This window comes from Xenopus laevis, chromosome 2S (assembly GCF_017654675.1).
Source record: "Xenopus laevis strain J_2021 chromosome 2S, Xenopus_laevis_v10.1, whole genome shotgun sequence".
Lineage (NCBI taxonomy): Eukaryota > Metazoa > Chordata > Amphibia > Anura > Pipidae > Xenopus > Xenopus laevis.
In genome coordinates, this window is record NC_054374.1 from 5,880,105 (window position 1) to 5,892,068 (window position 11,964).

General features: G+C 38.6%; 1 protein-coding gene across 1 annotated transcript in view; it reads left to right on the forward strand.

Annotated features, from left to right (window-relative positions):
- The window catches only part of cpd.S (carboxypeptidase D S homeolog), a 39,940-nt gene that overhangs the window by 11,831 nt on the left and 16,145 nt on the right, over nt 1-11,964 (forward strand). The window contains exons 3-9 of the mRNA XM_041583329.1: nt 2,437-2,579; nt 6,020-6,189; nt 6,958-7,319; nt 7,450-7,641; nt 8,824-8,991; nt 10,924-11,033; nt 11,737-11,839. Of these exons, the coding sequence (XP_041439263.1) occupies nt 2,437-2,579; nt 6,020-6,189; nt 6,958-7,319; nt 7,450-7,641; nt 8,824-8,991; nt 10,924-11,033; nt 11,737-11,839 (1,248 nt within the window). The remainder of the gene's footprint in view (nt 1-2,436; nt 2,580-6,019; nt 6,190-6,957; nt 7,320-7,449; nt 7,642-8,823; nt 8,992-10,923; nt 11,034-11,736; nt 11,840-11,964) is intronic.

The window sequence follows — 11,964 nt, forward strand, 5'->3', positions numbered from 1 at the left end:
CATTCAGTATATCTCCCTGGAGTTTCTAGTTTTTGTATGAAGGAAAATCACTATCTGCAGCCTTGTAACTTACTATACTCAAAGAATTTAGCAAAGGCTTATATTATCTTTATATTAATATCTCTGTACCTCTAAGGTTACTATCTTATTCTGTAAGCTCCCTATTTGTAATTTGGTGGATTCTATATAAATAATCAATGACAATTTTACATTATAGGAGGATTTTCCTTTTGGCCACTTCTTATATGTGACATATTCATGTAACATATGGGTAGCAAGGTAGCAACTTTTTAATTGTTTTTATTCAGTGTTTTAATGTTTTGCAGCCTTCTGACTTTTTTTCAGCTTTCAGATGGGGGTCACTCACCCTGCAGCCAAAAAACAACTGCTCTCTTACTTTTCATTTTATTACTTATCTTTCTATTTCGGCCTCTCCTGTGCAAATTTCAGTTGCTCCAAGCCATTGTCTGTGACCCCCCCCCCATTTGAAAACTGAAAAAAGTTTTATAAACTGCAACTGGCCTTCATTATTTCTTTTTATACTTTTTGCAAAGTTGCTTAAAATTAGCCATTTTATAACATATTAAAAAGTAAACTGAAGGTGAACCATCCCTTTAAAATACCCAAAGTTGCCCTTTACTTCCCTTTAAGTAGAGTCCTGCGCGGGTCCATTTTTTAGGACTCGTACCCGCAACCCGGACCCACAACCCATATTCTTACCCGCTTGGACCCACTACCCAACCTTATCCGCGAGCCGCTGACCATCAAGTAACAGGAAGTGCTGTCATTGTAAACCGGAAGTGACATCATCGGAAGTAGACGTGACCAGAAAAAGGAGTAAATATCGATATCATTTTGCCTGGTCATGTGCTTTCAGAAAGAGCCAGCACTTTAGGATGGAACTGCTTTCTGACAGGCTGTTGTTTCTCCTACTCAATGTAACTGAACGAGTCTCAGTGGGACCTGGATTTTACTATTGAGTGATGTTCTTAGATCTACCAGGCAGCTGTTATCTTGTGTTAGGGAGCTGCTATCTGGTTACCTTCCCATTGTTCTGTTGTTAGACTGCTGGGGGGGGGGAAGGGAGGGGGGTGATATCACTCCAACTTGCAGTACAGCAGCAAAGAGTGACTGAAGTTTATCAGAGCACAAGTCACATGACTGGGGGCAGCTAGGAACAGTGGCGGAACTACCGGGGGAGCAGGGGGTGTGACCGGGCCAGGGCCTCGACCCCCTCAGGGCCCCCCGGCAGTCCGTTTGCCTCTGTAAAAGACCGGTAAATGCGGCCGTACGGAGGGGGGCAGGGCCCTGGCTGCGCGTCACGCACCAGGGAGCGCCCCCCTCTAGGATCGCCACTGGCTGGGAAACTCACAATATGTCTAGCCCCATGTCAGTCTTCAAAATTAAATATAAAAAAAATCTGTTTGCTCTTTTGAGAAATGGATTTCAGTGCAGAATTCTGCTGGAGCAATAATATTAACTGATGTGTTTTGAAAAAAAGTATCCCTTTAACATAAGGCTAGTGTCCAGTGGCTTCCCACTGCAGGAAAGTTGCTTGAACAAAGATCAATAAATGGCTATGGCTCATTGCTGTATGAGACATGAGATTAGAAGTGATGGAGAAGAGGGTCTTGTCTGCCTTTGGCCATAGCCCTAAAAGACAAAAAACTGAAACACCAGAAAGCTTCAGTGAGATACAAGCCGTTAGATTTTAAAACTGCTTTGTTATGGCTGTTATGGCAGAGGTAAAATATACTATATATGTGTATGTGTATATATGTATATGTATATGTATGTATATATATATATATATGTATATGTATGTATATATATATATATATATATATATATATATGTATATATATATATATATATATATATATATATATATATATATGTGTATATATATATATATATATATATATATATATATATATATATATATATATATATATATATATATATATATACACTTTCAAATGAGTATCCGCACTCCAAGACAAAACTGCAAACAGGGGTGCACGGTAATTTTGTATACATTAATTATCTTCAGACCAGCACTTAATTTAAAATCTTGTTTATTATTGCATGGTATCAAATGCCCGACGTTTCGGTCCTCATTAGGACCTTTTTCAAGGATGAAAAGTAAAACTCCCAAACAAACTTGCGTTTTACTTTGAAAGCAGCAAGTAAGTTGCAGGTAAAACTTTATAAAATGTATAATGATGCAATAGAATTCTTAATGAATCCGATGCAAGTTGAGTGTAGGACTGGCCAGATATGGGATGAGTGTGACGTAGTTGTTCAGCTTAAATATATTGCAATATATGGACAAACATTCCCTGTGTTGTTTAAAGGGTAATACTATCTCTCTGATGCAAACTACCTGTGATCTATTGTGATCATTGTGTATAATAATATTTTTGTCCTCTTTAGGTGGGATGCAGGATTATAATTATATATGGGGAAACTGCTTTGAGGTGACATTTGAGCTGTCGTGCTGCAAATATCCACTCGCTTCTAAACTTTCCGAAGAGTGGGAGTACAACCGGGAGAGTCTCATCACATTCATAGAAATGGTAAGATCCATTATTTGTCTGGCTAAATCTAAAAAGTGACTTGTGGGATAATATCCTAAACAAGTGTTTTAAATGGCTGCACCCGTGGCTACACAGCAGCTTATTTATATAAACTATAGTAGTACTTATCTGTTATCTACTGTGTATCCTGTGCTTGAATGGCTGCCCCCATGGCTACACAGCAGCTTGTTTATATAAACTATAGTAGTACTTATCTGTTATCTACTGTGTATCCCGTGCTTGAATGGCTGCCCCCATGGCTACACAGCAGCTTGTTTATATAAACTATAGTAGTACTTATCTGTTATCTACTGTGTATTCTGTGCTTGAATGGCTGCCCCCGTGGCTACACAGCAGCTTGTTTGTATAAACTATAGTAGTACTTATCTATCTACTATGTATCCTGTGCTTGAATGGCTGCCCCCATGACTACACAGCAGCTTATTTATATAAACTATAGTAGTACTTATCTGTTATCTACTGTGTATCCTGTGCTTGAATGGCTGCCCCCATGGCTACACAGCAGCTTGTTTATATAAACTATAGTAATACTTATCTGTTATCTACGGTGTATCCTGTGCTTGAATGGCTGCACCCATGGCTACACAGCAGCTTTATTTATATAAACTATAGTAGTACTTATCTGTTATCTACTGTGTATCCTGTGCTTGAATGGCTGCCCCCATGGCTACACAGCAGCTTGTTTATATAAACTATAGTAGTACTTATCTGTTATCTACTGTGTATCCTGTGCTTGAATGGCTGCCCCCATGGCTACACATTAGCTTGTTTATATAAACTATAGTAGTACTTATCTGTTATCTACTGTGTATCCTGTGCTTGAATGGCTGCAGCCATGGCTACACAGCAGCTTTATTTATATAAACTATAGTAGTGTTTTTGAAGCAAACACATCAGTTTTACCAGTGCAGGGCACCAGTACATGATATTTTCATTACTTTAAAACACTTAAATTTTTTTGGTGTTACTGTTCCTTTAACTACTGAACGCCACATAACTAGAATTAATGCTTGTAGCAGTCTGTGTCTGATCCCTTAATTACTCAAAGATTAGGTTACACCGCTAGATAATCTACTCCATATAATCAGTTCCTTAATGTATAATTTTCCAATCTAATACTGCTAATCTTTTTGCCTAACAAATGAATGTTGTTAATCTTATCACTGTAATTATGGCATTTGCATGCATTTTAGATAAAGTTAATCTCAGTTATGGAGCAAAAGTATGTAAATAGTGTTTTTTGTGCATAACCTAAAGGCCATTATTTACCCTGCTAACACAAATGCCCCCTATTTTGATTATGGAGTTTTATCCTCATGCCAGTTTTATTCACTTTAATGGATTTGCAGTGGTCCACTTAAAAGGTCTACAATGGAAGAGATTGGAGATGGTGCTTTGTGTATGTGGGTGGTTTTATCATATATTTCCAAGATGTCTCATTCGAAATATGTATATAGAAAAATATCTTTATTTAATTTACATGGCCCCCAAATGTTTTCAGCCCCCAACAGTTTTGAAGTAAATATCTTTCAATGTGCAGAGGTAAACATGGCTTTTATTGAATGGGTTATATTGCTTTCTGCTTTTGAGATGCAACACATCCATTATGTTTGGGTTCTGCCAAATTTCAGTCACAAACTTCAATAACGTGATATAAAAAATGTTGTTTCGATGAATACCAAAAAATAAATACAGGTATGGGATCTGGTCTCTGGAAACCCATTATCCAGAAAGCTCTGAATTACGGAAAGACTCCAATTTTATCTAAAATACAGTTTTTCTCTATAATAATAAAACAGTAGCTTGTACTTGATCCCAACTAAGATATAATTAATCCTTATTGGAAGCAAAACCAGCCTATTGGGTTTATTTAATGTTTATATGATTTTCTAGTAGACTTAGGGTAAGGTCACACTGGCAGATTCGGGGAGATTTAGTCGCCTGAAGACCAATCGCCTCTTCCTTGGGGCGACTAATCTCTCCGAACTGCTTCCCCCTGTCTTCCGCCTGCTAGAATGAAAAATCGCCTGCGGCATGACACTTGTGGCTTCTGAAATGACTTCTGAAATGAATAAAATCTCCCCAAATCTCCCAGTGTGACCTTAAAGGGGACCTGTCACCCTAATAAATAATTTCAAATTATTTTCTATCATGTTAGTTGAGAAAAATAAACTTTACTTACACTGTATTTATTATTTAAATTTTGTTTCCTTCTGTCTTGGAATTATACAATCACAGCAAGCAGGCAGCTGCCATTTTGTGGACACGGTTATTAAGGGAAATTGTGTATCACCCCAAAATCTTGTGTGTGCACCAGAATGGGGGACATAATGTCCATGTGCAGTGCCCTACACAATTATAGAGCCTGAGGAGGGTAGGGGGAATGTGGGGAGAGCAGTGGCATGTAGGAAGTGCTGAATGGAAAGTGAAAGTAATTGACTGCCCCTCCTCTCTGCCACGGGCATAGAGGCGGGGCAGGTAATATTTGATTGACAGTTTAGATATTTAAACACCTTTATAACGGGTATGGATGTTTTAATGAAAACATTTTTTGGGATTTCATATTTAAATTGCAAAGGACTTTCATTATGCAGCTTTTTATGTGTAGGTTACAGGTCCACTTTAAGCTGGCCATAGACGCAAAGATCTGATCGTACGAATCGAGGATTCGTACGATTTTCGAACCGTGTGTGGAGAGTCCCGACATTTTTCGTCCGGCAGAGATCGGTCGTTTGGTCGGACAGGTTAGAAAATTTCTGTCGGCTGCTGATAATATCTCTGCGTGTATTGCCGATCGTACGATTTTCGGTGGGAGACTGTCACTAGCTTTGGTTGGACATAGATATCGTACGATTACTGTCAGGGGCAGAACATTGCTGATCTGTTCTTTAACTAATCTGACTGGTAAGACTTTGATCTGAATGGTTAGTGGCGGGTCGGGAGATGGGAAAGTCCGATCGTACGATGATTCGTACGATCGGATCTTCGCATCTATGGCCAGCTTTACCCAGGCAGATTAAAACTGCTAATATGGGTCCTTTAGACTGATTCAGCATCTTATCACCGACTTCATTGTGGGCATATCGGGGAGAGATCTGCTTGTTTGGCAACATCCCCAAACGAGCGGATCTCTACGTCTATGGCCACAGTTACTTCATTTTCAGTGTAATATTTACAGCTGGACAAAGGGAACTTTGGCCGATACATATTTCTATCAGATTATAGAGATGGTTAAACTGCTCAGTGTAGCATATCCCGTAAATTATTTCTAATCATGCATGTATTTTTTTCTTTTTTGTTTGTTTTGCATGGTATATAAACACTCCGCAATACTATACAGTGAGACTGATTTACTTTTACAATTAATGGTGAAATATGATTGATTGTAAATTAAATTTTATGCATGTTTATATGTTCAGGTGCATATTGGAGCAAAGGGATTTGTGACAGACTCTGTCACAGGGAAAGGAATTGAGAATGCTGTTATTTCTGTGGGAGGAATTGGCCATAACATTACAACTGGCAAACTGGGGAACTTCCAGAGATTGTTGGCTCCTGGGTTGTACAATATCACTGCTTCAGGAACAGGGTAAGTTGCCATTAGGTTATATTACATCCAGCCATCATTTCAGGCACATAGGTCTCTAATTCTTGCAAGTCAATTGTGCCCATAGATGTAACCCACTAGTAGAACACTGGATTTACTGTCGGGATCAGTGCATGCACCTGTGTATAATTCACTAGCAGACTGAAGGGGGACTGCTGTTTGTCATGAAGCATATACTGTATAGACACACATACTTATGAATATAGTCAGTGGGTAGAGTCCTGCTCGGAACCAATATGTTAAACCCGGACTCGCAACCCCACTTGGACCCGTTACCCGACCTGCAAGTACCTTATCCGCAACCCGCTGACCATCAAGAAACAGGAAGTGCTGTCATTAGAAGTTGGCGTGATCAGAAAACAAGGAGTAAAACAGGAAGTGCTGTCATTGTAAACCAGAAGTGACATCATTGGAAGTAGGCGTGATCAGAAAAGAAAGGAGTAAAACTCGCTATTGAGAAGACCCACCACCCGCAAACCCAGGGAACCGCCGTCCCACATCTATACCAGCGCCCAAAATTTCTATCTGCAACCCGCAGGGTAGCACAGGTTTTTGCGGGTACCCGACCCGCTGCAGGACTCTTTCAGTGGGTTCTTCAATTTGCATCCATGTTTGCACTTGTGAACTTGTAAATGAATATTAGTATTGTTGTTAATGTTTGGAAGAACTTGCTTTATTTCCTTCAGAAAAAGTTATAGTAGCTTTCTGTATGCAACGAATATAAATATATGTACCTTCTATTTATCCTAGGTACTTGCCAGAAACTCTAGTTGACGTTGAAGTAAAACAAGGACCAGCAACTACGCTTGCATTTTCCCTTCATCCAACAGAATTAATTCCAGATCCAAATATTAAACCAGAAACAACTACTAGTAGGATTACCACTACTACCGAGGAACTGAATGTGAAAACAGAAACCACTACAACCCCCCGAATAGCAATCCAGCCCCAGGATTTCCGGCATCACCGTTACACTGATATGGAGATCTTCCTGCGGAAGTACAGTATCGATTACCCAAGTATCACACGTCTTTACTCGGTAGGCAAGTCTGTGGAACAGAAGGATCTTTATGTAATGGAAATATCTGATAACCCTGGCATTCATGAGGCAGGTAGGAACCAGTTTTACCTAAAACGATGCTGACATTCGTAATTACTTAAGCAGATTTACTTCTATTAAAATGTTTTATTAACTATGAAACATTTGGCACAAGTGCAACTAATGGTCTTTTTTGCTTTCAGGTGAACCAGAGTTCAAGTACATTGCAAACATGCACGGCAATGAGGTTGTTGGGAGGGAACTACTTCTGTATCTCATCGAATACCTCTGTAAAAATTATAACATTGATCCAGAAGTCACATACCTGGTTCAGAACACCAGAATTCACATTATGCCTTCTATGAATCCCGACGGCTATGAGAAGGCAGAAGAAGGTACGACAGTCGTTTACATGATCTTTTGCAAAGAAGTATTTCTATTATATACAAAAAATATTAATACTGACAGGCAAACTTTTGGCTGTAAGCATCCGGGAAACAGACCACTTTCGGCTGCTGGCTGGGAAAAGACCAAATAGGAAGGCTAATAATTAAACAAAAAAAAGCTAATCAAAATTTAAATATTATAGCATAGTCACACATACTGATTTAAAGGTGAATGTCCTTCTTAAAGGGATACTGTCATGGGGAAACATGCTTTTTTTAAAAACGCACTGAAATCCATCTTTCAAAAGAGTAAACCGGTTTCTTTTATATTCAATTTTGAAATCTGAAACGGGGCTAGACATATTGTCAGTTTCCTAGCTGCCCCCATTAATGTGACTTGTGCTCTGATAAACTTTAGTCACTCTTTACTACTGTGCTGCAATTTGGATTGATATCACCCCCCCCCCCCCAACAGCCTAACAAAAGAACAATGGGAAGGTAACCAGATAACAGCTGCCTGGTAGATCTAAGAACAACACTCAATAGAAAAAGCCAAGTCCCACTGAGACTGAATCAGTTACATTAAGTAGGAGAAATAACAGCCTGCCAGAAAGCCGTTCCATCCTAAAGTGCAGGCACAAGTCACATGACTGGGGGCAGCTGGGAAACTGACAATATGTCTAGCCTCATGTCCGATTTCAAAATTGAATGTAAAAAATGTTTGCTCTTTTGAGAATTGGATTTCGGTGCAGAATTCTGCTGGAGTAGCACTATTAACTGATGTGTCTTTGTTTTTCCTTTATGTAAAATGTTAAATTTTTCACACATTACACACTGCTTTGATTGGACAAAAGGGTGTTGTTGAGCACATAGCATCTTGGAATTTACCTGCATTGCCTTGCATGGTGATTTTTACATGCCCTCCATTTGCTTATTGACACAGATACACTTTTAATGACATATGTTGCCGTGAACTTGCTTTTTTAAAAACGTTCAGCAGGCTTGGAAGCAGTGCCTGTAAAAATACACCTTGATGACATCCCTTACATAGCTTCTTACATTTGTCCATTGTTCCTTTAAAATGATTTTTGTTCCCACCCTCCATGGATTTTGCAATTATTTTTTAGTTAATATTCTCTTGTTACAGGGGAGCACAATGCTGACTTTGTTCCTTAAATATATTCTGTGCAGGGGACAAAGATGGTTTGGTTGGCAGGAACAACAGCAACAATTATGACCTGAATCGTAATTTTCCAGACCAGTTCTTCCAGATCACAGAACCTCCGCAACCTGAGACCTTAGCTGTAATGAACTGGCTGAAAACCTATCCTTTTGTGCTCTCTGCAAACCTGCATGGTGGTAAGTTTAATGTAGCTCTACGTCTTTAAATAACCTACTGTATATTTCTAAAGGCATATCAAATGTACACTTTCATCAAAATTTATGTAACGTTTATGTTTCCGTTAATACATTACTCTTAAGCTAATTTTGCAAAACCCATGGGAAGCACATGTATCAAAGGTTGAATTTCAAATCCTATGAATTTGATATTCGACCAATCGAAATTTATTAATAAAAATAAATTCTTTAAACTCGGATGAATTAATTCGAACTCAAATCGAAATCAAATCGCATTCAATTTGAATTTTAAAAACTTAATTGGAGTTTTTTCTCCAAAATAGAATTGAATGTCAGGAAGGCTGCAAATAGCTCCAAATTGATCCCTGGACCTCTCCCATAGACTTAAACAGCAATTCGGCAGATTTTAGGTGCAGAATCATCTAATTCAAGGGGGCCATAGTATGATAAATCTTGAAAATCTAATTCAAATTTTTAAAAAAACTCAAATTGAATTTTAATAACTCCCTAGTCTAATTTGACAGATTTTAGACAATTTTCGAATTTTTAATTTGACCCTTAATCTCCATCAGGTTAACAGGCATTTGGCAACAAGCAAGTCTGGTCAACAATTGTACCTATTGCTGGACAATAGAATTGCACAGAAAGAATTGCGTCTTTGCATGATCAGTGAGATTATATATGCAGGTATGGGATCCATTATCTGGAAACCCATTATACAGAAACATCCTTATGGTAGGGCCGTCTCCCATAGACTCCATTTTAAGCAAATAAACTAAAGTTTTTAAGAAATTATTTCCTTTTTCTCTGTAATAGTAAAACAGATCCTTGTAGTTGATTGTTTTTGGAAGCAAAACCAGCTTATTGGGGTTGTTTACATGATTTTCTAGTAGACTTAAGGTATGAAGATCCAAATAACAGAAAGACCTGTTGTTGAACACTCTGTTTTTTTTTTTTTTGTGTGTATTCCCCCAACATCAATACGTGCCAGTGTTAGCTGGGAAAGTGAAGAAATATGGCAGTTCAGCGTAGGAAAAGTACCCCAGAACCCTAAAAACGAATGTGGCTAAAAATGGCCTATTTTATATAGTGAACTTATTGCACAAGGCTAAAGTTTCAGCTTGTCAATAGCAGCAATGATCCAGGACTTCAAACTTGTCACAGGGGGTCACCATCTTGGAAAGTGTCTGTGACACTCACATGCTCAGTGGGCTCTGATTGGCTGTTGAGAAGCTAAGCTTAGGGCTCGTCACTAATTATCCAGCAGAAAATGAGCTTCCCTGGCTGTAATATAAGCTGATGCTACAGGTTTGCTGATTATTCAATTCTGATGCTAATTGCACTGGTTTCTGTGCTGCCATGTAGTAATTGTGTGTATTAATTACTAATCAGCCTTATATTGTGACATTTCTATTCTATGTGTACTGTATATTGTGAGTGGGTCCAAAAGCTCAGTAAGTGACAGCAGCACAGAGCATGTGCAGTGAATCAGCAGAAAGCGAGATGGGGAGCTACTGGGGCATCTTTGGAGACACAGATCTTTCCTGCTAAAGGGCTGTGGTTGCCTTGGGCTGGTACAGAAGCACAAAACATCATGTACAGCATTTCTAGCTACTTCTTTAGTTAAGCTTTAGTTCTCCTTTAAAAGAGGGTGCCTAACCTTTTTGTACTCTGCGGTCATTGTACCTTTCATATTCCTTTAAAAGATATAATAATGTTATACCAAGATTATATTCTGTCCAAATGAGTATTTCTGAGGCTGGGGGACAAGTGTAGCCTCTGCTTTAAGTCTAATGGCAAAAGGATAATTTTTGCCATCACTGTGTGGCAGAAAACCGCAACTCTTGAATATTTTACGGCAGAGGACCGCTTGTCCGTGCTTGGGGGCATCAGCCAAGGTGTTTATTATTCATTTATTTAATTTTTTTGCAGGCTCCCTTGTAGTTAATTATCCTTTTGATGATGATGAAAAAGGTGTGTCCAAATACAGTAAATCCCCAGATGACCCAGTGTTCCAGCATTTGTCTCTTTCTTATTCCAAGGTAATGATCAGCTATTGCAAAGTCTACCAACTTCCTCTGCTGGGAGCCTTTGGTATGTTCTTCAAGTAAACTTGTCCCTGTATTGGAACAGTGACTTAAAGGGGAAATGTTAATTTCAGGTTTACATTGTACATTTATAAAAGAACAGTAGCACCAAAAGTATAATGCACTGCTGCTCTTCGTTGGTAAAACTGGCGTGTGTGCTTCAGAAAGATTACTATAGTTTATATAAACATGTTGCTGTGTAACCATGGAGACAGCTATTTCAAAATGGCTGAAAATGCCCAGATTTACAGATTCACTCTGTTTTAGAATACAGTTGAATTATACAGAGCTAGAGAGAGAGAGAGATACAAGAGGTCCTCTGCACTCAACCCATATATATTTAAATAGATATGTTTTATTACTTTATTAGCGCCCCCCCATGTGCTATTAAATGGAATAACATGCAGTCCTGCCTACAGTTCAATGGACATGTCTTCAGAGTTTAGTTCATTATTCTTTATACATCACCAACTTGTTAAAGACATTTTTTTATCATTCACATGATTCCCTGGCCTTGCTTACAAACTAAGGTCCCTGCTATGATGCTGTATTTTTTTCCATCTGTTTTTGTATTTACTGCTGTGCAAAACATGTCCCAAAAATGTAGTTCAGCTAATGCCTGAAGTGCAGTTCTTTAATATTTGCCTTCCTCTTTTAGGAAAACCCCAAGATGTATGAAGGATTTCCATGCAAGGAAATATACCCCAACGAGAATTTTCAACAAGGCATTACCAATGGTGCAAACTGGTATAATGTGCCAGGTAAAAGAACAATTGCTGTCTGGGTAACACAGGTTGCATAAATCGGTGCCAATCAGTCCTCTGTGTGTCACAGCTGTGTAATTCTATACACATTTGTTTACTGATATTACTTCACTTATTCCCTT